The 21,533-nt window shown below is 45.6% G+C and overlaps 1 protein-coding gene across 1 annotated transcript in view; it reads right to left on the reverse strand.

Annotated features, from left to right (window-relative positions):
* The window catches only part of CNN3 (calponin 3), a 31,233-nt gene extending 16,102 nt beyond the window's left edge, over positions 1–15,131 (reverse strand). Inside the window, exon 1 of the mRNA XM_010385140.2 lies at positions 14,678–15,131. Within this exon, the coding sequence (XP_010383442.1) occupies positions 14,678–14,734 (57 nt within the window). The 5' untranslated portion in view covers positions 14,735–15,131. The remainder of the gene's footprint in view (positions 1–14,677) is intronic.
* Between the last annotated feature and the right edge of the window lie 6,402 nt (positions 15,132–21,533).

The following is a 21,533-nucleotide window of genomic DNA, read 5'->3' on the forward strand; positions in this document are numbered from 1 at the left end:
GCCCATGTCCCCTCCTTGAGGGGAGGACAGGCTCTTGTTCATTTTAGTACCCCTCATGCCCATGCCTGATACATAGTAGGCACTCAATCCATGATTTTTCACCCACTGACAGGATTACCAGCTAGGGAAATGCCTAAGATTTAAATACCTATCTTGTTTCGGAAAGGCATCTGCATTTGAATGTCACTGCCTTTTATGGGCGTCACATCTCCTTGATCTGCCAATCTGGTAATCTTAGATGGCCCACTAGGGATATAACTGCCTTACTTTCTGATAAAAGTTCCTTATGTCTAGGGCACTCCTGAAGTCCAGTTTAGTAACCCTTGAAGTAGGGAACAGTCAGAAGGGACACCATGCCCACTGTGCTGATTATGTCACGGCAGAAGAAACTCGTGCTGATGTGCACCTCAATGTTTGCATTTAGATGTGTTCTCTTCTGTTTTGGTCATTAATGATTTGGAAACCACTGGGCATACTTATTAAGGAAACTGGAAATCAGAAGGCTCTTTCTTACATTAATACACAGTTTATTCAAAATCTATGTAAACTCCTGCCCCAAAGTTTTAGAACTAGTAATGCTTACTCAGTGAGTTAGTGAGTTAAAAAGCCAACACTATCTTGGTCTGCATAGTTATACAATTCTTTATAAAATAGTATTGCTTATTTGTTTAAATCAAAACAGCCCCATGAGGTAACCAAGGAAAGCATTATTTATAAGAAACGGGTGCGCATTGGAGTTCATGTGAGAAATAAAACCTCCCAGAGTGATCACCACCATACTTTATAGACAGGAAAAGTCAATTTGATGAAGCAAGGATTAGAATCTTTCTTCTACACAGAGTTACCCTGTCTACCTCGCCAAGTGATTCTGTTGGTTAAAACAGAAGGAGCTAAAGCTTTGTAATCAAGGGAAGTCAGTAAACAATCCCAGTGTACTCTGGTAGGTTAAACCATATCTGTAGCAATACTATGATCAATTCTGAGTGATGCATTCTGAAAGGTGACAATGATAAGCTGGCATCAGTTACTAGAAGGAGTAAACTAGGTGGTGAAAAGATTCGAAAAACCAAATACAGGCCGGGCGTGGTGGCTCAAGCCTGTAGTCCCAGCACTTTGGGAGGCCGAGACGGGCGGATCACAAGGTCAGGAGATCGAGACCATCCTGGCTAACACGGTGAAACTCTGTCTCTACTAAAAAAAATACAAAAAACTAGCTGGGCAAGGTGGCGGGCGCCTGTAGTCCCAGTTACTCGGGAAGCTGAGGCAGGAGAATGGCGTGAACCCGGGAGGCGGAGCTTGCAGTGAGCTGAGATCCGGCCACTGCACTCCAGCCTGGGCGACACAGCGAGACTCCGTCTCAAAAAAAAAAAAAAAAGAAAGAAAGAAAAACCAAATACAGCCTGTTATGAGAAACTGGCTAGCCAGGAGTGGCTACCTATGACCTGGAAGTTCAGGAGAGGCAGGTTAGCTCCCATCTAAATATTTAGATGGAAGTTATATAGAAGAGGGAGTTGATTTATTCTGAGTGACACACAGAGGACAGACCAGGAAAATACACGCAGAAATTCCCAAGAGATGGACAAGAAGCACACAGGCATGGAAAAATACCATGTTTTGAGTGCCAATGAAGCACAAGCAGGAAGAGATAACCTCCAAGAAAGCTTGTTGGAGAACATTCTCGCACTGGGAAGGAGGCCAGCCGGGTCTTGAATTTTAGAGATCTGTAGAGATTTTGCTGCAAGGGGATCTTAGCTGAAGCCCCACAAATCAAAGAGGTGAAAATAGAGATGTTCCTCAAGTGTTTGTTTTCTTTGTCTCACCGCTGGAATATTTAAGAGTCTAACAAACTCATTCCCGCATTTGTAGGTATCAGCTCTTTGCCACTCTCCAGATTGTCAAGCACTGTCTCTCCAGCAGGACCTCTAGCTGCCTCCAAAATAACCCTTGAGTCAGGAGCATGGGTAACACTGAAGAGCTGTCATTTGTCTTTCCATAACGACAAGGCACATGACATGTTTGCAACTTTTCTGTAGTTTCAGAATGTACACTCACTCCTCGTCAACTCTTCAGCAAGCCCGCTCCACAGGATGAGCCTCACAGTACTGTGATTCCAGGAAGGCATGAAATCCACTTCAAAGTCATTGTCCCAAAAGTTCGCTGTATTGTTCTGAGAAGGAACTGGTCTCAACCAGCCTGGGGATCATCTCACAGATCACTGATCACACTCATCCCTGTGCTCCCATCTGCCAACCCCAAAACTGAGTCAAAACACCACGCGGCTCCTTTACTGAGGGTTATTATTGGCACAAGGCATGAAAACGGGCCAAGGAGAAAAGGGATCTCAGCCCTTTGGGTCAGCCTTAGTAAATCTGGAACTCCTCTTGGAGTCTAGATCCAGGTCTAGATCTCAGATTCCAAATGCTGTTTTGCTTACTACAGTGGAGTCTATCCATTTGAGAAAGGTGGCTTCACACAACCAGCTATGAACAGAAAGGAAACATCTAATTTTAAACATGGGATAGATGCTGATAGAATCTTACAGATATGTTAACTGTGCAAAACAGCACCATTTTTTCCCCAATGAAAATGAGAAAACATGACATTTCCATTAAAAAGCAGGATAGAATTTCCCATTTTCTTTTTCTTTCTTTCTTTTTTTTTTTTTTTTTTTGAGACAGTCTTGCTCTGTCACCCAGGCTGGAGTGCAGTGTGGCATGATCATAGCTCACTGAAGCCTCAACCTCCCAGGCTCAAGTGATCCTTCCGCCTCAGCCTCCCAAGTAGCTGGGACTACAGGCATGTGCCACCACAGCTACCTTTTAAAAAATGTTTTGTAGAGATGGGGTCTCCCTATGTTGCCCAGGCTGGTCCCATATCCTCCTTTTGAAGATATTCACACTGTGCTTTATGAAATAGCATACAAAGATACTTTGTACTTTTTGAGACCCTAAGCCATGAGGTTCATTTTGCTTTTAATGAGGATGTGTGAAAAAAAGATGAAATCAGAGGGAAGGCTCAAACACCTGCATGCCACCAAGTCCTACACAGTTAACACCCAAAGATAGGTTGGATGCAAACTGAAGTCCAAGCTTCTTAAACACCAAGACAAAGAGGGACATAATCAACTACAAGATTCAGAGTCCCTCTAAAAAAAAAGTCAGTCTGAACATGGTTTCCCCTTTCCAGTCCTTAAGTCTGCAAGGATCTGATGATGAGGTCACAGGGGACCCTTCACATCGACAGTAAAAGTGAATTCCATATTTTACATAATTGTAATGCAATCTGAGAGCATGGATGAAGGGGAAAATAAGTTCCCCTAAAAGCATTACATCTTCCATCAGAGTGCTATGCCCCAACACAAAGGTCTCTTGGAGATGACACAGTAAAGGCTTGCTACAGACAACCAGGCTCTAACAAAATAAACCCAACTTCCCATCCCTTCCAGATCAAGGGCCAATGGAAAGAGGAAAGTGAGCCAGTGCCCAAGCTCCAAAGGGCCAGCCCAGTCAGCAGTGCACTCACAGGCAGGGCTCAGCCTGGGCCATCTCTTCCTATTCCTGCTCCCTTCCCCATCGGACATCAGTGGCTCCAGCATAATAAGGTCAGGAGCAAAGTGACACCCCTACTTCAGATGAATACATGACCTCTCCACATCAGTGCTGTGTTTTCATGTTCCTCTTCCCCTTCCCAGCTGGGCCCCTTCTCTTCCCGCTGACCCTCCTGCCCTTCTGCTTTGCCCCCACCGACCATCTGTTTTGGGCTGTTGCCTTAACTTGGTTCATCAATGGGCACAGGCTACCCCGTCTTCCCTGAAATGGCAAATCTTTGATTGAACCTGCTGCCAGCCTCATACAATGTCCTGTTTCTCCTTTATTTCATGCCAACCCTGCCCATTTCCTCACTTAGTACTCTCTCCTAACCCCTGGAAATTTGCTCTACCAACAATCTCTCGAAAGATCACCAGTGCAGCCTGGGCAACACAGTAAAACCCTGTCTCTACAAAAAATACAAAAAATTAGCCAGGCATGGTGGTGCACGCCTGTAGTCCCAGCTACCTGGGAGGCTGAGGCAGAAGGATTGCTTGAGCCCAGGAGGTCAAGGCTGCAGTGAGCCAAGTTCATGCCACTGCACTCCAGCCCAGGGGGAAACGGGGGAGGGGGATTGCAGGGAGGGGGGAATAGAGGAAGATCCTGTCTCAAAAAAAAAAAAAAAAGATCATCAGTGACTTCTCAGTAGCCAAATCCAGTCATCTGGATGTCTGGATGTCTGGAGATGACTGTCTCCAGTCATCCTCTGGGCCTCTCTGTAGCACCTAGTATTTTCCAGGAGGCCCCTCTAATCTATCCTCCTCCAGCTTCTTGTTAAAGGACTTTATCCTGGGACTTCTTGCTCTGGTCTGCCCTCTCTGGGCTCAGTACCCTCTCGTCTTGAAAGATGTCAATTCTCCCTGAGCTCTGGCCTCAGATTAAAATGGTTAGGAGCAAGGGCTCTGGAAGCAGAATGCTTGGATTAGAAGCCCATTTCCACCATGCACCAAGTTTCCTCTGCTTCAGTTTTCTTCCCTGCCAACCAGAGATCATTAACAGCACTTACATCAGAAGGTTACTGGGAAAAATCAACGAGTTAATTCACATAAGTTGTAAGAACTCAATAAATGTCAACACTTATCCTTCCATCTACGCTTTGCTGGCCATTCCAATCAAGATACTGGAAAGATCTCCTCCTCTGAATTCAATATATCATTAAAAACCACTTAACTTGACATGATTTGATAGCCATTTTGATATCATTTTAATGCTACCTAAAGCTTCCTGGGTTTTTTTGTTTGTTTTTGAGATGGAATTTCACTCTTGTTGCACAGGCTGGATTGCAATGGCGCAATCTCGGCTCACCGCAACCTCTGCCTCCCAGGTTCAAGTGATTCTCCTGCCTCAGCCTCCTGAGTAGCTGGGATTACAGGCATGTGCCACCATGCCGGGATAATTTTGTATTTTTAGAAGAGATTTCTCTATGTTGGTCAGGCTGGTCTCAAACTCCCGACCTCAGGTGATCCGCCCACCTCAGCCTCCCAAAGTGTTAGTGTTACAGGCGTGAGCCACAATGCCTGGCCAAGCTTCCTGTTTAAAAAACTATTATCAAATAATTTGTGAAAGAGATGCCCTCATCCCATCCCACTGCCAACTCCCACCTGAGTCTGCTGGGGATGAGGGATGGACTAGGAATTACAGATGTCAGTGACTCATGACTTGGTAATAAACTAAAACAAGTTACTTTTTTCTTAACATCAAAAGATCCTCCTCCTCTTTCTTACCATTGGTAGGAACTAATATTTTTGGAGAGCAATTTGGTAATACCTGAATACATTTAAATGTTAGGTCAAAAGTTACACACTTTTCTACACAAGTACTTTTAAAGGAAATATCTACCAGTAGGGAAGCAGTGAATAATCAGTGGAAATCCACACCACAGACTATAATTCAGTTTTCAAAATGGTTGAACAATATTCAAAGCAGTACAAGCAGTTAGGGTAGGGGTAAGGTATACAGGATACTTTCACTTATTTACTCTTCTATTTTGGAACTGTTTGCCTAAAGAGAAGTGGTTCTCATAAGAAAGGAAGATGGCACTTCATGCAGAGATGACTTGTCCCAAGGTTGTGGGCTCAGCAGGGATTCGGACCCAGATCTGGCTCCAAGTCTAAGTCTTTTCCATCACTGGATGCTCCCCTATCCCTACTCCACAACCAAGCTGAGAGACAGGAACTCTCTGTACTATACACAGCCTTAGCACAGCAACTATGCTATCTGCCTGAAGATGCTTAGACTCTGGCTTAACATAAAGTCCTTTTAACTCATGCAGACGTGACAATATATCCACATGTACCCACCACCAATATCATCGTATCAGACTAATGCACATGAATATATTGCCCAGCTGTAGAAAGGACTAATTGGGCTGGGCACAGTGGCTCATGCCTGTAATCTCAGCACTTTAGGAGGCTGAGGCAGGCAGATCACCTGAGGTCAGGAGTTCAAGACCAGCCTGGCCAACATAGTGAAACCCCGTCTGTACTTAAAATATAAAAAATTAGCCAGGCAGGGTGGCACAGGCCTGTAGTCCCAACTATCCAGGAGGCTGAGGCAGGAGAATCACTTGAACCCGAGAGGCAGAGGTTACAATGAACCAAGATCACACCACGGTACTCCAGCCTAGGTGACAAAGTGAGACTGCCTCAAAAAAAAAAAAAAAAAAAAAAAAAGAAAAAGAAAAAGAAAAAAGAAAAAAGTCAGCAGCGGGTGGGAGGAATTGATTTAAACAAGCCATAGGAATCCTTAGTTCCAAAGGGCGTTGCCAGCACAGTTCAAAAGTTCATAATAAGGCCAGGTGCGGTGGCTCACACTTGTAATCCCAACACTTTGGGAGGCTGAGATGGGTGGATCACTTAAGTTCAGGAGTTTGAGACCACTTGGGCAAGATGGCGAAACCCCATCTCTACTAAAAATACAAAAATTAGCCAGGCATGGTGGCGTGCACCTGTAATCCCAGCTACTCAGGAGGCTGAGGCGGGAGAATCGTGTGAACCCAGGAGGTAGAGGTTACAGTGAGCCAAGATCGCACCACTGTACTCCAGCCCAGGTGACAGAGCAAGACTGTCAAACAAAAAAAAGTTCTTAAGATATTTGGCAGAGCTATTTTAGACTAAAAACACTTTTACTCTCCCACTGGCCCATATGAAGACTAACCACAGGCATGTTTTTGAAGATGATGTAAGACCGACTGCAGGAAAGGGTGTCATTAAAGAAGAAAAAGAAGCAGGGGAAAGCCCAGAGAGGAAGCAACCTTGAAATGAAAATCTGGCTGGCAAAGAATGCGTGTTTGCGTGTGTAAGCGGTGACAGGTGGGGATGGGGTTTTTTAAAAATACAATATCCAAGTCTTTGAAGAAAGATAAGGAAAATCCAGAAACAAATGCACCCCAGTATTCAGCGTAGAGAATGGGACCATTCAGGGGAAGGCATCTAGCCATCCATAGGTGACTCCAAAGAGTAGCCCTAGGATTCCAGCTCAGCTGCTAAGGGCCAAGGACCACAGCAAGCTCACAAGATGATGCCTAATGTACGTATAATTTCTACACTCGATTAGAAGCATAACATGATTGCTGTTGCTATTTTTGTATTCAAAGTGGAATCACATGTTTGAATTAACCAACAGCATGACAGAGACTTGCTACACATGGTATTGATTGTTTTCTCTCCTATTTCCTCCCACAAGAAACAAAAGGAGACAGGGAAATGTGCACTAATGAAGCACACACTATCCATTCGTAGAGCCTGGGTAACATTAAGGGTGAGAAGCTGCAGATAATAGAGAAAGATCAGTGTCCAAACATTTGGCAGTGGAGGTGGGAAGAAGCAATGATGAAGCCATAACCCGCCCAGTGTGGCCACTCCACAGCTAGAGTTCCCTGGAAAATTCTCCAGGAGAGGGGAAATAACCATAAATGCTTAGGTTACAACTCACCCAGAAGAGTCCTTCCAAGCACAAAAGGCCTCCTCTTTTCTCTGCCTTCATGTCTCCAAGTCCCTGGCCGTCCCACTGCAGACAGAGCACCCAAGTCACGCCCACACCCTGAACTTTCCTGGTCCCTCCCTACCTTGTGGGGAACACTAGGAATTAGTCTTCTCCACTCAAGGACTTGCTTCACACAGGTCTAGCTAGAGACTTCATAAGAACACATCAACTCAAAGCCTCCAGATTCAAGCAAGCCAAATTCAAACACTTGAAGGAAAATATGTTAACCAGCCAGTTGTGGAAGAATACAAGCCCTATCTGAAACCAAGAAAGGAAAGATGTATCTTATTTAAAAGGAATCAACCTCTTAGAAAAAGCAGAATACAACCACGCCCAGTAAGCAAGACCTCCAACTCTACAGAGAAGTCCTCAGCCCCAAGGGCAACGTGGACAGAATGGTGCAGACCTACAGACCTGATGCTTTCACTGTGGAAATGCCTCACAGGCTGCCTGGGGGTGGAGTCCTGGATAAGGACTCTGGGGCAGATCACATTCCTGACACAGAAATGAAACACAATAGTATTGCTTGGTGTCATGGTCCCCTACCCACCAGAAATCTCAGGCAGATACAAACAGATTCATGAATGAATATTAAAGTTCTAGAAATAATATCAACATCCAGAAGGGAAAAGCAGCTCAGAACACAAGACTGAGACTAATTAGCAGAGAACCAGTCAGCAAAATGAAAAACCATGGCTAAAATTTACATAATGTGGGCTTTTGATTCCAGGCATTATTTTAAACACTTTACATGGATTATCTATCTTATTTCTCCCAACAACCCTATAAAGATGAGCATCATGATAGCCTCATTTTACAGACAAGACAGGCAGGTTAAGTCACTTGACAAAGTTCACAGTAAGATGCAGAACCAGGAATCCAACCCAGTTCCCACAGTCCAAGTTCTTAACCACTAAGCTCTACTTTCCCTCTGACAAGAACCTTGTATGACAGGTGTGGGGAAGTCTTCAAGTACAAAAGGGTTCACATGGCCATAGGTTTTTGTAAAACTTAAAAGACATTTATACATTTTTCATAATGAGAACCCCAAAATTGTATAAACTTCGTCCCCACAAACAACCTGGATCTACCTATGAGTTCCAAGGATCCTTAACAAAAATCTGAGGGTACAAGTACACATGAATAACAGTTAAGAGCCCATTTGGGCTATAAAATAAGTTCAGAGTTAAGGAGAGCGAATGCACAAGGTATATGCTACGGGAGGGTAATGCCTAGATTTAAATGGAACTTGCCAACAAATTCTAAGGACAAGCTTTCTCCAACTACCACCTAGTTTCACTGAGAAAGAAAATGCAGGGCTGGGCACAGTTGCTCACACCTGTAATCCCAGCTCTTTGGGAGACCAAGGCAGGTGTATCTCTTGAGGTCAGGAGTTTAAGACCAGCCTGGCAACATGGTGAAACCCCAACTCTACTAAGAATACAAAAATTAGTCAGATGTGGTGGCAGGTGCCTGTAATTCCAGCTACTCGGGAGGCTAAACCAGAAGAATTGCTTGAACCTGGGAGGTGGAGGTTGCAGTGAGCTGAGATCGCACGACTGCACTCCAGCCTGGGCAGCAGAGGGAGACTCCATCTCAAAAAAATTAAAAAGAGAGAGAATAAAATGCATTTCCTCACTCTCCTGAATACAATGGTAATGATGGGTGAAAAACCAAAACCATCCAATTGTGCTTACATTTTTATGCTGCAGATCAGATTCTTTATGGCTTTAAGAATACACTGTTGAGGAGGGAAGGAGGCAGGAAACACTAACCCTCATGTCCCAACCTGGAAGGGAAACAGGCATAGGGGAAAAAAAAGCCTATACCTCTGTTGATGGTAGTGATTAGCAATGTCATCATTGTCAAGATTGTGTCTGAAATCTAAAAGAGTGGCTAGAGAAAGAACAATTTCCACAAATGTTAGACTGTAAAAAATCAGTGAGCTTGATAATAATCCTCATTAAAACTCCAGAGTAAATAAGGCTGAGTATTTTAAAGAGGAAGCATAGTACCTCTTGTCACTTCAGCAAAGTGTATCTTATTTTTCTGTTTTGGTCAAGACAGGAAAACAAAAACTAAAGCAGACCAACAGCAATGGCTGGTTCCTACCAGGAGCAAAGTCCTTGGCCTGGCTGAATGGTCCCTTCTCCAGCAGTATTCAGGAAAATGCAGGCACTGGGCAAACCCTTGCAGAGGACACCTCTACCATTCCTAACTTGGAAGTCTAAGTAAGAGCCCAGTCAAAATATCTATCTTAAGAGATAATCCCAAAATCAGCAGCAAAGATGAAAAATTTCAATGTAATATTAACTATTTAACTACTTAAGAAAAACAGGGCTAGGAATGGTGGCTCACACCTGTAATCCCAGTGCTTTAACAGGCCAAGGCAGTAGGATCACTTGAGGCCAGGAGTTCAAGAACCAACCTGGGCAACACAGTGAGATAAAAAAATAAAAGTTTTTAGAATATTTTCTTTTTAACCACATCCTTCAAAATCATCACACTTGTACTACAGAATTATCTTATTTAGACTACAGAGTTAATTTCTAACTTCTTATGTCTAGAGATAGCAAAATCTATTCCCGATGAATACATTCATTAAATCAACAAATATTCAAATATTTATTGAGCATAAGCTATGTGCCAAACTATATTCTAAAATATCGATCTTGAGACACACCTGTGAATAAGACAGTTTTATCTCTGGTGGGAAGAGACAGATAATAAGCAAACAATAAGCAAACAAATAATAAGCAAAACAAGCAAAAAATATTTTAATTAAAAACCAATTTCTGAACTTTCAAGTTTAAAAAGAAAAAAGCTAAGCCCACCAACACATTTTTACCAAGATTCTGGTGCTCTACCAGCAAGACAAGGCAAACCACCTTCGGGTATAATTGACAGCTGGGTCACCCTGGGTTACTCTTATCAGAAGTAACCTCAGAGCAGCTGTGCGTCTAAAGCACAGCCGGCAAACAGGCTGGGAGGACTCCGCGGACACTGGGCCTATCGAATTATTACTATATGATTAACATCAACCACCAAAGATTTTGGTAATAAGCCTTTCAAGATGATTTTTAGGTGTTGAGAAATACCATTTTGTAACCAAGAAGATCCCGTGGGAAGCTGCTTTGCTCAAATCAGACATTCCAGGGGGGCAGAAGACTGGAATGTGCATTCCAATTCCATGCTTCTTAACATTTCAGTTAGCCTCCTCCCAAAACAACATACCGAGGTAAGATTATTTCAGCTCCCCATTCGTCAATTTACTTTTTCCACTTTCCCTGAGACCTGTAAGAAAGGTTCCTGCGGCATTTACTCCAAGTCTGATGAAGACATGCTTCACTGCGTCCTCTTTTCCCGTCCAAATTTACAGGAAACTACCCCCACTCCAACATTTTGCCAGGAAATGCTGTGCTTCCCTTGAGTACCTGTTATATTTTTTCATGGTTTATGAGGCAGAGTTGTTTCACTTTTCATTTTGGTTCCCAAGATGCATTCAAGGGCCTGGCTCAACCTGTAGAATACCTGTAGGGCCCATTACTTTATGAGTGTTTCCATCCTCCACCAAACCATCCATACACCAGTGTCTGCATTTTCCCTGGCCCTTTTACTCTCTGATAGTTTTTGTAAACTACAAGTTATTGATCATTTGGTGTCATTTTTTTTGTTGTTGTTATTAAAGAAACTTTGTTCGTATTCCATGCTGAAAAGACTGGAATTCTTAGGCTTTTTCTTTTTTTTTAAGGCTGTTTTCACACATCTTCTCGCCTATTAAAAAAAGTAAGTTTGTGTGTTCTGCCATGTATTATCATCTTACCAATCAAATGTCTTAAAGATTTTTCCCTGAAATTTTACTGATTAAAGTATTTAAAATCAGAGACTTCCTCAATTCACTGATGAACTGCTTTTACAGCTAGAATATTATATAACAAGACCAAAGGGTATTAATACAAACCAAATGCTTCAAGAGGCAGGGACATAAATATCTGAGAAATATAATACCAATAACTAATTTTCTGTTACTAAGAGCTAATAGCTGCAATACAGTCACTGAGTACTGAATATAAGCCAGACACATTTCCACAACATGGTGTTTGGGGGTGGCAACTATTGTTTTCCCCCATTCTACAGACGAGAAACTAGGAGAGAGATGTCAAGTAGCTTGCCCAGCATCACAGAAGGCAGGAAGTGACGGAATGGGGACTAGAACTCACATATGCTAGACTCCCAGGTCCACTCCACATTGTCTCCCCAGGATGTTTCTACACTTCTTTGTTAAATGAGATTTGGAGGTGGATGGGGGAAATCTAGCATTCAAGCAATGCATCAATTATGCAATAAAGAAAAAGCAGGAAGGAATCAAAAAGTGTCAAACCACGCAATGTCACTTTTGCATATACCCACCTTTCACTCGGGAGTCCTGAGGCCTCCGTCAAAATGTAGCATCTCATACAAAGGCCTAGCAAACACGACTATTTGATTCCCAGGCCCAGAACAGATCAGAAACAGTATCACATAAATAATCACAATGTCAAGAAGTGACAGGTGGGTAGCAAAAATGGGGGGAAGGGCTGGGCACCGTGGCTCACACCTGTTATCCCAGCATTTGGGGAGGCCAAGGCAGGGGGAAATCACCTGAGGTGAGAAGTTGGAGACCAGCCTGGCCAACATGGCAAAACTCTGCCTCTACTAAAAAATACAAAAATGAGCCGGGCGTGGTGGCAGTTGCCTGTAATCCCAGTTACTTGGGAGGCTGAGGCAGGAGAATCGCTTGAACCCGGGAGGCGAAAGTTGCAGTGAGCTGAGATCGGGCCACTGCACTACAGCCTGGGCGACAGAGCAAGACTCCATCTCAAAAAAGGGGGGGGGGAGGGGAAGGCGACAGACAGCAGAGTCTTGTGTAGAACATCCCTAAGTACTTCACTCAACTAAGACATCGCTTCTAGAGTTAAAATTCTTAGAACAGTCCAACTTCTGTGACCTTGAGCAAATCTTTCTGAGCTTCAGTGTACTGATCTGTAAATGATGTTGGATAATCCCAGCAATCCTCCTCACCTTACAGGACTGCTCTGCTGTTAAGATCAAAAGACTCCCTATGAAAGAATACTGTCTGAAAGGACCACAAAAATGAAACGGGTTATTAAAAAATGTGTCTGGTGCTTAAAGGGATACATCCACAGCCTTCCTAACTAACTTTCCAAATGTTCTAAAAACTCAGGTTATACTGTTTTTAAACATTTATAATAATTACAGTGATCTGGCCTGTGTATGCATTTCCTTGAGTCTGCTCAGTATTAAGCAGGAAAACGGCAGAAGCTGCTACATTAGTCAGCAAAAAAGAAATTAGCATGAATATTATTAACATCCAAGAAAAGTCAGGCACTTGAAGGGCTGCCAACGTTATCAGTACCTCATTTACAATGCAAAAGGTAGTAAAGAGACTCAACTGCTGCCAGCCAAGAATCACTGGGGGGAATTACAATGAATGTGCACAACCAGGCCAAAAAGTCTCACAACACGTCCAACATTTTGGACATGCCCGTTCCTCTAAAAAGTTTCCTAAAGTTCGGTTTGTAAACCCTGGAAGGAAGGGAAAAGTTAACTTGTTACCAACTTTTCAGTTGGTGAGGTTTGCATTCAATCATACACCACTCACCTTTCTGCTCTCTAAAAAAACTGTTTAGCAAACTGTTGTCCAACACGGGCAAGACGTTTGAAAAAGTAAAGGACCTAAACATTTCAACTTTAGATACATACACTAAAAATCAACCCTTTGCTTCAAAGACGGTATGATGTGCAGACTAACAGCGGGAGACAAGAGCCACAACTCTCCCTTGGGGTTTGACAACGGTGCGCTTCATTACCTCAACATAACTCGCTTCACACCGCCTACCCCCGCAGCCCCGGGATGTTCCAGCTCTGACAATGCCAGTGCCTTCCACCAGCGGTCGGACGGTGCGGTGGCAATCCTGACATGCCTGGGCTCCCGGGAGGTTAATGGGAATTAAACCACAGCAGCCCTCCTTTGTGGCGCTTTGGCCAGAACAGCAGAAAACAGACAATGAGCGTTCTGTGCGCAGTTCCGCGCCGATTGGCTGGTCTCTCCCCTTAGAAACCCCTGATGTCATGGGCTTGGAATGCAGGGAGGGAGGAAGGAAGGAGAGGATTTGGGGAGGGGGACGCCCCTCATCTCTTTCCCAGGCCAAAAGTCCCAAAGATAAATCTAACGCATTCTTGGGCTCAGTGGCAAAGCTGAGCGTCACCAAATCCCAATCGCTCCAAACTATAAGCCGCCTCGGCAAACAAGCCCTAAACAAAAGCAACCCACAAAAATACTCCTTTATGTCGTGAAAGTCTAATGTACTACAGACTTCTCAGTGTTTTATAAAAAGTCTCAAGCCTAAGCAGATATCACTCGCACAGTGGCGCGCTCAGGCTTTGTCTCCATTTCCCGCAAAAGCAACAGCAGCAGCAGCGGCAGCAGCAGCAGCAATCCGCCTCCAAATGCCTCCCAGGCACGGAGATCGGAGACTACGATGGGTCCTGGACCGGCTCCCGTTCCTCGGAGGGCCCTGGGGTCGGCGGGACAGTAGGCGGTCTCTCTCCCCGTGGGGAGGTGCGGGGTCCGCCAGCACCCGGGGCCCGGGCAGATGGCGGGGGCTGCGGCAGCGGCTCGCCGGGTCCCTGGCCGCGCGGACGGGCTCCGCCTAAGGGCGAGTGGCCACGCAGGAGCGCCCCCTTCCCGGAGGACGCGTCCTGCAACCACCAAACGGCCCCAGAGACCCTCGCAGCCGGAAAGGCCGGCTCCGCGGGACTCCAGGCGCCCGGGAACCCACCGCCAGCCACTAGTCCCGTCCCACGGCGCGGGAACAAAGCCAGGCGGGTGCCCGGGAGCCGGCCCCGCGAGCCCGGGGACGGGACGCGACCGGGACAGGCAGCGACGCTCGCGCCGCCTCGACGTCCCCTCTCCAGGAAAACGGTGAGCCACAGCGCGAGGGGCCAACGAAGCACGGCCCAGCGCCAGGCCAGCCCAAGGGAGCCCGGGCGCGCTTTGCACCTCTCGCCCCGGGGGTCCCCGCGCCCGCCCGAGCCAGGCGTACCTTGTTCTTGACCTCGGCCGAGAGCCCGTAGGAAGGGCCCTTGTTGAAGTGGGTCATGGTGGTTCGGACGGCGGGAAGAGGCTGCACTGGGGTCCGGGGTCTCTCGCACTTCGCTTCCCCGCTCCTGGCCCCGAGGAGTGGCCGCCGCGGGGGATGCTCGGAACTCCCTCCTCTGGGCGGCGCAGGAGACGGTCGCGGCCGCGGGGCGCGGGCGGTGCCTGGTCGACTGGGTCCGACTGTGTGCCGCAGAGCCTCGAGGTCCGCTCCGAAGCGCCTGGCTGCCTTGCTCGCCGCCCGCCTAGCTCCCCGCCCGCACCGCGGTTCCCCACCGGCCGCCCCCGCCTCCGCCTGGGCCTTCGGGGATTGGCCGCCGGGCCCGACCAATGGAGGGCCGCCTCCTCCCGCCTCTGCGCCGAGGGGAGGTGCGGCCAATTGAAGGGCCGCGGAGGCCGCTCTCCCTCCAGCTGTGTCTCCGCGCGGTCTCCTGCCCCCGCCCCAGCCCTCACACCACCGGGGTCGGCGGCGAGGCGGCCCCGCCCCCGGGCTAGGCAGGGCGCCTGGGGGCTTCCTAGCCACAGGCAGTTCACGTCAACCTCCAGGCATCCTACGCGGCGGGCCAGGCCGGGCTGGCGGAGGGGAGCGGAAGCCCACCCGGTCTGACCCGCCGCCTCCGTCTGCCTCCTCCCGGGCTCCAGGCCCAGCGCGCCCAGATGCCGGCAGGACCCCTCCACCCGCTGCTGGAACACCAACAGCAGCCTTGGAGCCTCTGGGCGGGAGGAACGGGGGCCTCCACCGACACCTGCTTCTTCCCTCACCTCGCAGCCTCCCACACCTGTTGGTCTGACCTCTGCCCCGCCGCCGCCACCGAGTAACCTAAGGCTTTTGGCCTGATTCGAGCTCACTATGTCTAAACCTCTAAATGCGGTGCAAAAAAATCCTGGGGAATGTGCCATGGCAAAGCCTGGCCATTTCAAGTGCTTTTCTGGATTCTCATCAATTCCTCTTTACAGGAATCTTTATCCGGAATTCAGCTAGTCCCAAACCCCACGTGGTGTTGCTCTGCTTGTGTTTTTGAATCCAGGGGCCTCTTTGAATCAGAAGCCCTTTGTATAGAGATAAGTATCCTTTAGGCCAGAAGCAGCCTCCACTTTTTTCGCAGTCCCATTTCCTACCCAACGCGTTCTTCTGAGTTTTAAAGGCATTTGATAGAGAAGGGGTTGGAAACAGAACCTTCGTCCCCCGCCTGAGCGCCTGGGAGACTAGATATCTTCCAAACATTATCTCATTTACTTCCCTGGAGTTACTATTAGGTAGATTTCATGTCCGTTGAGAGGTGAGAAAGCTGAAACTTTGAGACTTAAGAATCCTGGCCGAGGTCAGCCTCCTCCGAAGCTTTATCTCTTGCCACCACTTTCTGGTGCACACCTAGGACAGATTTCAATCCCTGAGATCCCAGGATGAAAACTGTTCGCCAAATACCAGAAGAGATCATGGAACAAGATGTGGCAACCTGCTTGAGAAGAGGAGCCAAAACATCATAGTTGAACCGTCCTGCAATAAAGTGAGTAAAGTGAACCAGGTGTGGTGGCTCGTGCCTGTAATCCCAGCACTTTGGGAGACCGGGGTGGGAGGATTGCTTGAGGCCTGGAGTTCAGGAACAGCCAGGGCCACATAGCAAGATCCTGTCTCTATAAAAACAAATCCAAAGTTTTTTTAAATAAAAAAAAGAAGAAGTAAGGCAACTTGAACCGGAAGTGCACAAAACTGCTGTCAACTTTGCAAGGCTTTTCCCAATGACTTTGAGGGATGGAACCTGAAGGAAAGGGGAGGAGGCAAATAGGGAGGAAAGTGAAATGATTTATAAATGACTTGCTAATTTCATCCAAAGGGAGTAATGATAATTAGGGCATTCTTCCCACACGAAGATGACACAATTGACCCACTATCACTGAGGCAAGCAGTTTGGGCTGTTTTTCCAGTAGTATGACAGTGATGGTGTGTCAACTGCAGGACCTCACCCACATTTCTTTGGGACCTAGGAGTGTGGGAAATAACAGCCAGATTTGAGGTACAAATCATGGTGCCCAGCCTGCAGAGCCTTTTTGCAGCAATCTAAGCCTGACTGCTCCTGTTGTATAGTCAGTCATTTTAATCTGCTTTAGCTTATTCCTTGTAAAATGTTCAAGAATTGTATTTTGTCTTGAAAACTATGAATTTTATTGTTTATGGGGCGTTATTTTTTAAGGATTACAGGATTTCAGTTTTGGATGATGAAAAAGTTTTGAAGATGGGTAGTGACAATGGTCACACAACATTGTAAATGTATAATGCCATCGTACACTTACATGGCTTTAAAGTAAACATGAAATTTTCTACATTTGTTTGTTTGGTCAACTGTTGTCCTCCCTAAGGTACTTGAAGTTCTTTCTGACATTGCTACTGGCACTTACTATTTAAATATTGTTGGTCCTCTTGGATTCCATCAGTACTCCAGAGGCTTCCTTCATTTCGAATTTAACTGATTGTGTAGGAATACGTAATGCTGTTGTTAGCACTAGGGAACGTATCTGAGTCGCATTCACCAAAGTGTGTTAGCAGCAGCAAAGCTGTATGGGTCTGCAGCAACCTCAATTCTTGCCTCCTCCAAAGAAAGAATTCTACCGAGAGGCTTAAGGCAGAGGGAGAGACCAAGGCAAGGTTTAGAGCAGGAGTGAAAGTTTATAAAAAGTTTTAGAGCAAGAATGAAATGAAGTAATGTACACTTGGAAGAGGGCCAAGTGGGCAACTTGAGAGATTCAAGTGCGTTGCTTGACCTTTGACTCGGGGTTTTATACATTGGCATGCTTCCAGGGGGTTGTGTCCCTTTTCCCCTGATTCTTCCCTTGGGGTGGGCTGTTTGCATGTGCGGTGGCCTGCCAGCACTTGGGAGGGACCACATGCTCAGTGTGTTAACTGAAGTTGCACGCATGCTCACTTGAGGCATTCGTCCCTTACTAGTCGAGTGTTCCTAGAGGAAGGTCATATATGAGTACTAGTTAAATGCCACTATTGTGCCTCTTGGTGCACACCTGTGAGCCCACTCGCCCAATCCTAAGATCTTATCCAGAAGCTGCTGATCGCCAGTTTTAGGTATTTTCTATCCATTGGGAGACTGCCTTTCCCTGGTGCCAGCTGTGACCAATTACTATTTTAGAGAGACAGTTTAACAACTGCCTGACCACCTAATGGTTGTCTGACATTCCTTGTGGGAGCCGGGAGCCCTCTCCTGCTCTGCTGACATCTGACTACCTACTGTGACATTATGGAATAAAATGAGAAAAGCTTAAAATTTGGGACAATTTTAACAGCTTTATTGAAGTATAATTGATATAACAAAGTATAAAGTGTTCAGTTTGATACACACATATACACATAGATACACCTATTTCAAAACCCATCACCACAACAGACAAAGGACATATTCATCACACCCAAAAGTTTCCTCATGTAACCCCTCCCTCCCAGCCTTCCTTACCTCTCCATCCCACCAGGCAACCCCGATATGCTTTATGTAACTATACATTAATTTTAGTATACATTAGATTTATACTATAAATTTAACTATACATTAGAATTTTATATAATTGGAATCACACATTGTATACTCTGTTTTGTCTGACTTCTTTCACTCAGCAAAATTATTATGAGATTCACTGATGTTGTAGCATGTATCATTAGTTCATTCCTTTTATTGCTGAGTAGTATTCAACTGTAGGGATACACCAGTGATTTTGCCCAATCCCTTTTTAATGAACATTTTGGTTGTTTCCAGATTTTGGCTATTGCAAATAAAGCTGCTATGAACATTCATGTACAAGTCTTTGTATGGACATATGCTTTCATTTCTCTCCCATAAATACCTATCAATGGAATGGCTGGATCATGTGAAAGATGTATATTTCACTTTTTTTTTTTGTTTGTTTGTTTGTTTTTGTTTGAGACGGAGTCTGGCTCTGCCACCCAGGCTGGAGTGCAGTGGCCGGATCTCAGCTCACGGCAAGCTCCGCCTCCCGGGTTTACGCCATTCTCCTGCCTCAGCCTCCCGAGTAGCTGGGACTACAGGCGCCCGCCTCGTCGCCTGGCTAGTTTTTTGTATTTTTTTAAGTAGAGACAGGGTTTCACCGTATTAGCCAGGATGGTCTCGATCTCCTGACCTCGTGATCCGCCCATCTCGGCCTCCCAAAGTGCTGGGATTACAGGCTTGAGCCACCGCGCCCGGCCAATAGTATCATGTTTTTCTAATCCTACTTAGCATCTTCATCCCACTTCATTCTACATAATCAACGCTCCCTCTTCTTTTGAATGACTTAGCTGCTGTGGTCTTTTCCAAACTAATTGTACCATTTTACATTCCCACCAGTGTGTATGAGAGTTCCAGTTCCTCTGCTTCCTCACCAACAGTTGGTAGGTCGGTCTTTTTAAATTTAGTCATTCTTATACATGTGGAGTATGGTATCTCATTATGGTTTTAATTTGAATTCCCTTAATTTGATGCCCTTAATACGTAATGATGTTGAGCATCTTTTCATGTATTTACTTGCCATCTGTGTATCTTTTTCCTGAAATGTTTGTTCAGATATTTTGCCTACTTTTTATTGGATTGTGTGTTTTCTTATTATGGTATTTAACTTGTCACTGTTAGGATACATTTCAAAAATCCTGACCGAGTTCTAACACTAGAATGTGTCAGCAAATGCTCAGTTTAAGTAAAATGTCACATTACAAACTAACTACCAGGGTGTGGCCCAGCAGTCTTAAGTACTTTCCCTGGAACCTTCTGTAATATGCAGAACACTTTGAATTGAAATAAATGCTGTTACGGAGGTCAACTCAACCTTTCCAAATTTTTATTAATTAAAAGCAGTTGGAGAGTTGTAGAAAAGTATTTTTTCATAGAGGCAAATTTGTGGGTCATATTGCCATACATCTTGCCACGAAAATAATAATATAAAGCGTTTTGGAGAATACACCCTGTAAGTCTGTCAGAGGCATGTGAACCAAAGCAACTCCATCTTGAATAGGGACTAGGTGAAATGAGGCTGAGACCTCCTGGCCTACATTCCCAGACAGTTAAGGCATTCTAAGTCACAGAATGAGCTAGGAGGTCGGCACAAGATACAGGTCATAAAGACTTTGCTGATAAAACAGGTTGCAGTAAAGAAGTGGGCCAAAACCCACCAAAACCAAAATGGCGGCAAGAATGACCTCTGGTCATCCTCACTGCTACGCTCCCACCAGCGCCATGACAGTTTGCAAATGCCATGGCAACATCAGGAAGTTGCCCTATATGATCTGAAAAAAGGAGGTGTGAATAATCCACCCCTTGTTTAGCGTATCATCAAGAAATAACTATAAATATGGGCCACCGGCAGCCCAAGGGGCTGCTCAGTCTGGAGTAGCCATTTTTTTATTCCTCCTAACAAACTTGCTTTCACTTTATAGACTCACCCTGAATTCTTTCTTGTGTGAAATCCAAGAACCCTCTTTTGGGGTCTGGATCAGGACCCTGTTCCTGTAACAAGTCCACAATGCCAGAGAATTAAAGAGAACCACAAAGGCGTGGATCAGTTATGGTAAAGGCAGAAGGGGCCCTAAAAGGCTCAGAGGCTAAGAGACTTTTAAGCACCTGCTATGTGCTAAGCACTATTAGAGGCACATAACAGGCAGTGAAATCAAATTTCATCACCCAAATAGGGGCATTTTTGAGAGTGAAAGGGCACTATTAATATTTTTTTGTTTCAGGCAGTCCTGATAAAGCCCCTTCATAGTGTGCTCATTTCACCCTCAAAAGTGTCCCGTTGAGATGCTAAATCACAGTCACCCCACTTACAGGCATCACTCACAATAACGCTGTAATAATCCATATTATCTATTCCTACTTTATAATCAAAAACTAAGGTTTAGTAGGGTCACACAACTCGGTCAATGTCAAACAGTTAATAGAGAGCAGAGTTGGGATTTGAAACCAGGCCTGGTTTAGAATGATTGCTCAAAAACCAACTTCCCAGACCCCTGAAGAATCTGAAGTCACCCTTTTTTGAGAGGGCAAGGGGGGATGCTTTATGGAATTTATTATAAACATGCCCCTGGTCTGGCGCAGTTGACTCACGCCTGTAATCCCAGCTCTTTGGGAGGCAGGTGGATTACTTGAGGCCAGGACTTCAAGACCAGCCTGGGCAACATGGTGAAACCCCGTCTCTACTAAGAATACAAAAAGCCTGCATGGTGGCACACACTTGTAAGTCCCAGCTACTCAGGAGGCTGAGGTGAGAGAATCGCTTGAACCCAGGAGGTAGAGATTGCAGTGAGCCGAGATTGCACCACTGCACTCCAGACTGGGAGACTGCACTCCAGGAGAGTGAGGCTGTCTTAAAAAAAGCTCCTATCCTTTACATCTTTCTCTTTATAATAACAACTTTGTATTGGATTTGACAGTGATCCTTTGTTGTTGCCCATCTTCATTTGAAATCAGTTTTTCCAAAAGACATGTGAGCAGCCGAATAGAAGAAGAGATGCATAGGGTGAGGTATGGGAGAAGTGGAGTAGAACTGCCATGACCTCTCTGTCACGCCTCACTTCAGGAACCTCCATGGGTTCAGATATCTGGAAGCTCCCTGAAATTGCTCTTGTAAGGCACATCTGCTCCTTTTTCCCCTCCCTTTGGAGAGTGCTCACCAATTATTCCAGGTGATACTATTAGTACATCAGTTGTGTGCCACCTTTTCCACCAGAGGCAAGCATGTGGCAGACTTTTCAAAGGGATTACCTTATCCCCGGGTAGGCCCAGTACTGGGCCCAAGGAGGCACATGACCCAAA

Source organism: Rhinopithecus roxellana, chromosome 8, assembly GCF_007565055.1.
Source record: "Rhinopithecus roxellana isolate Shanxi Qingling chromosome 8, ASM756505v1, whole genome shotgun sequence".
Classification (NCBI taxonomy): Eukaryota; Metazoa; Chordata; class Mammalia; order Primates; family Cercopithecidae; genus Rhinopithecus; species Rhinopithecus roxellana.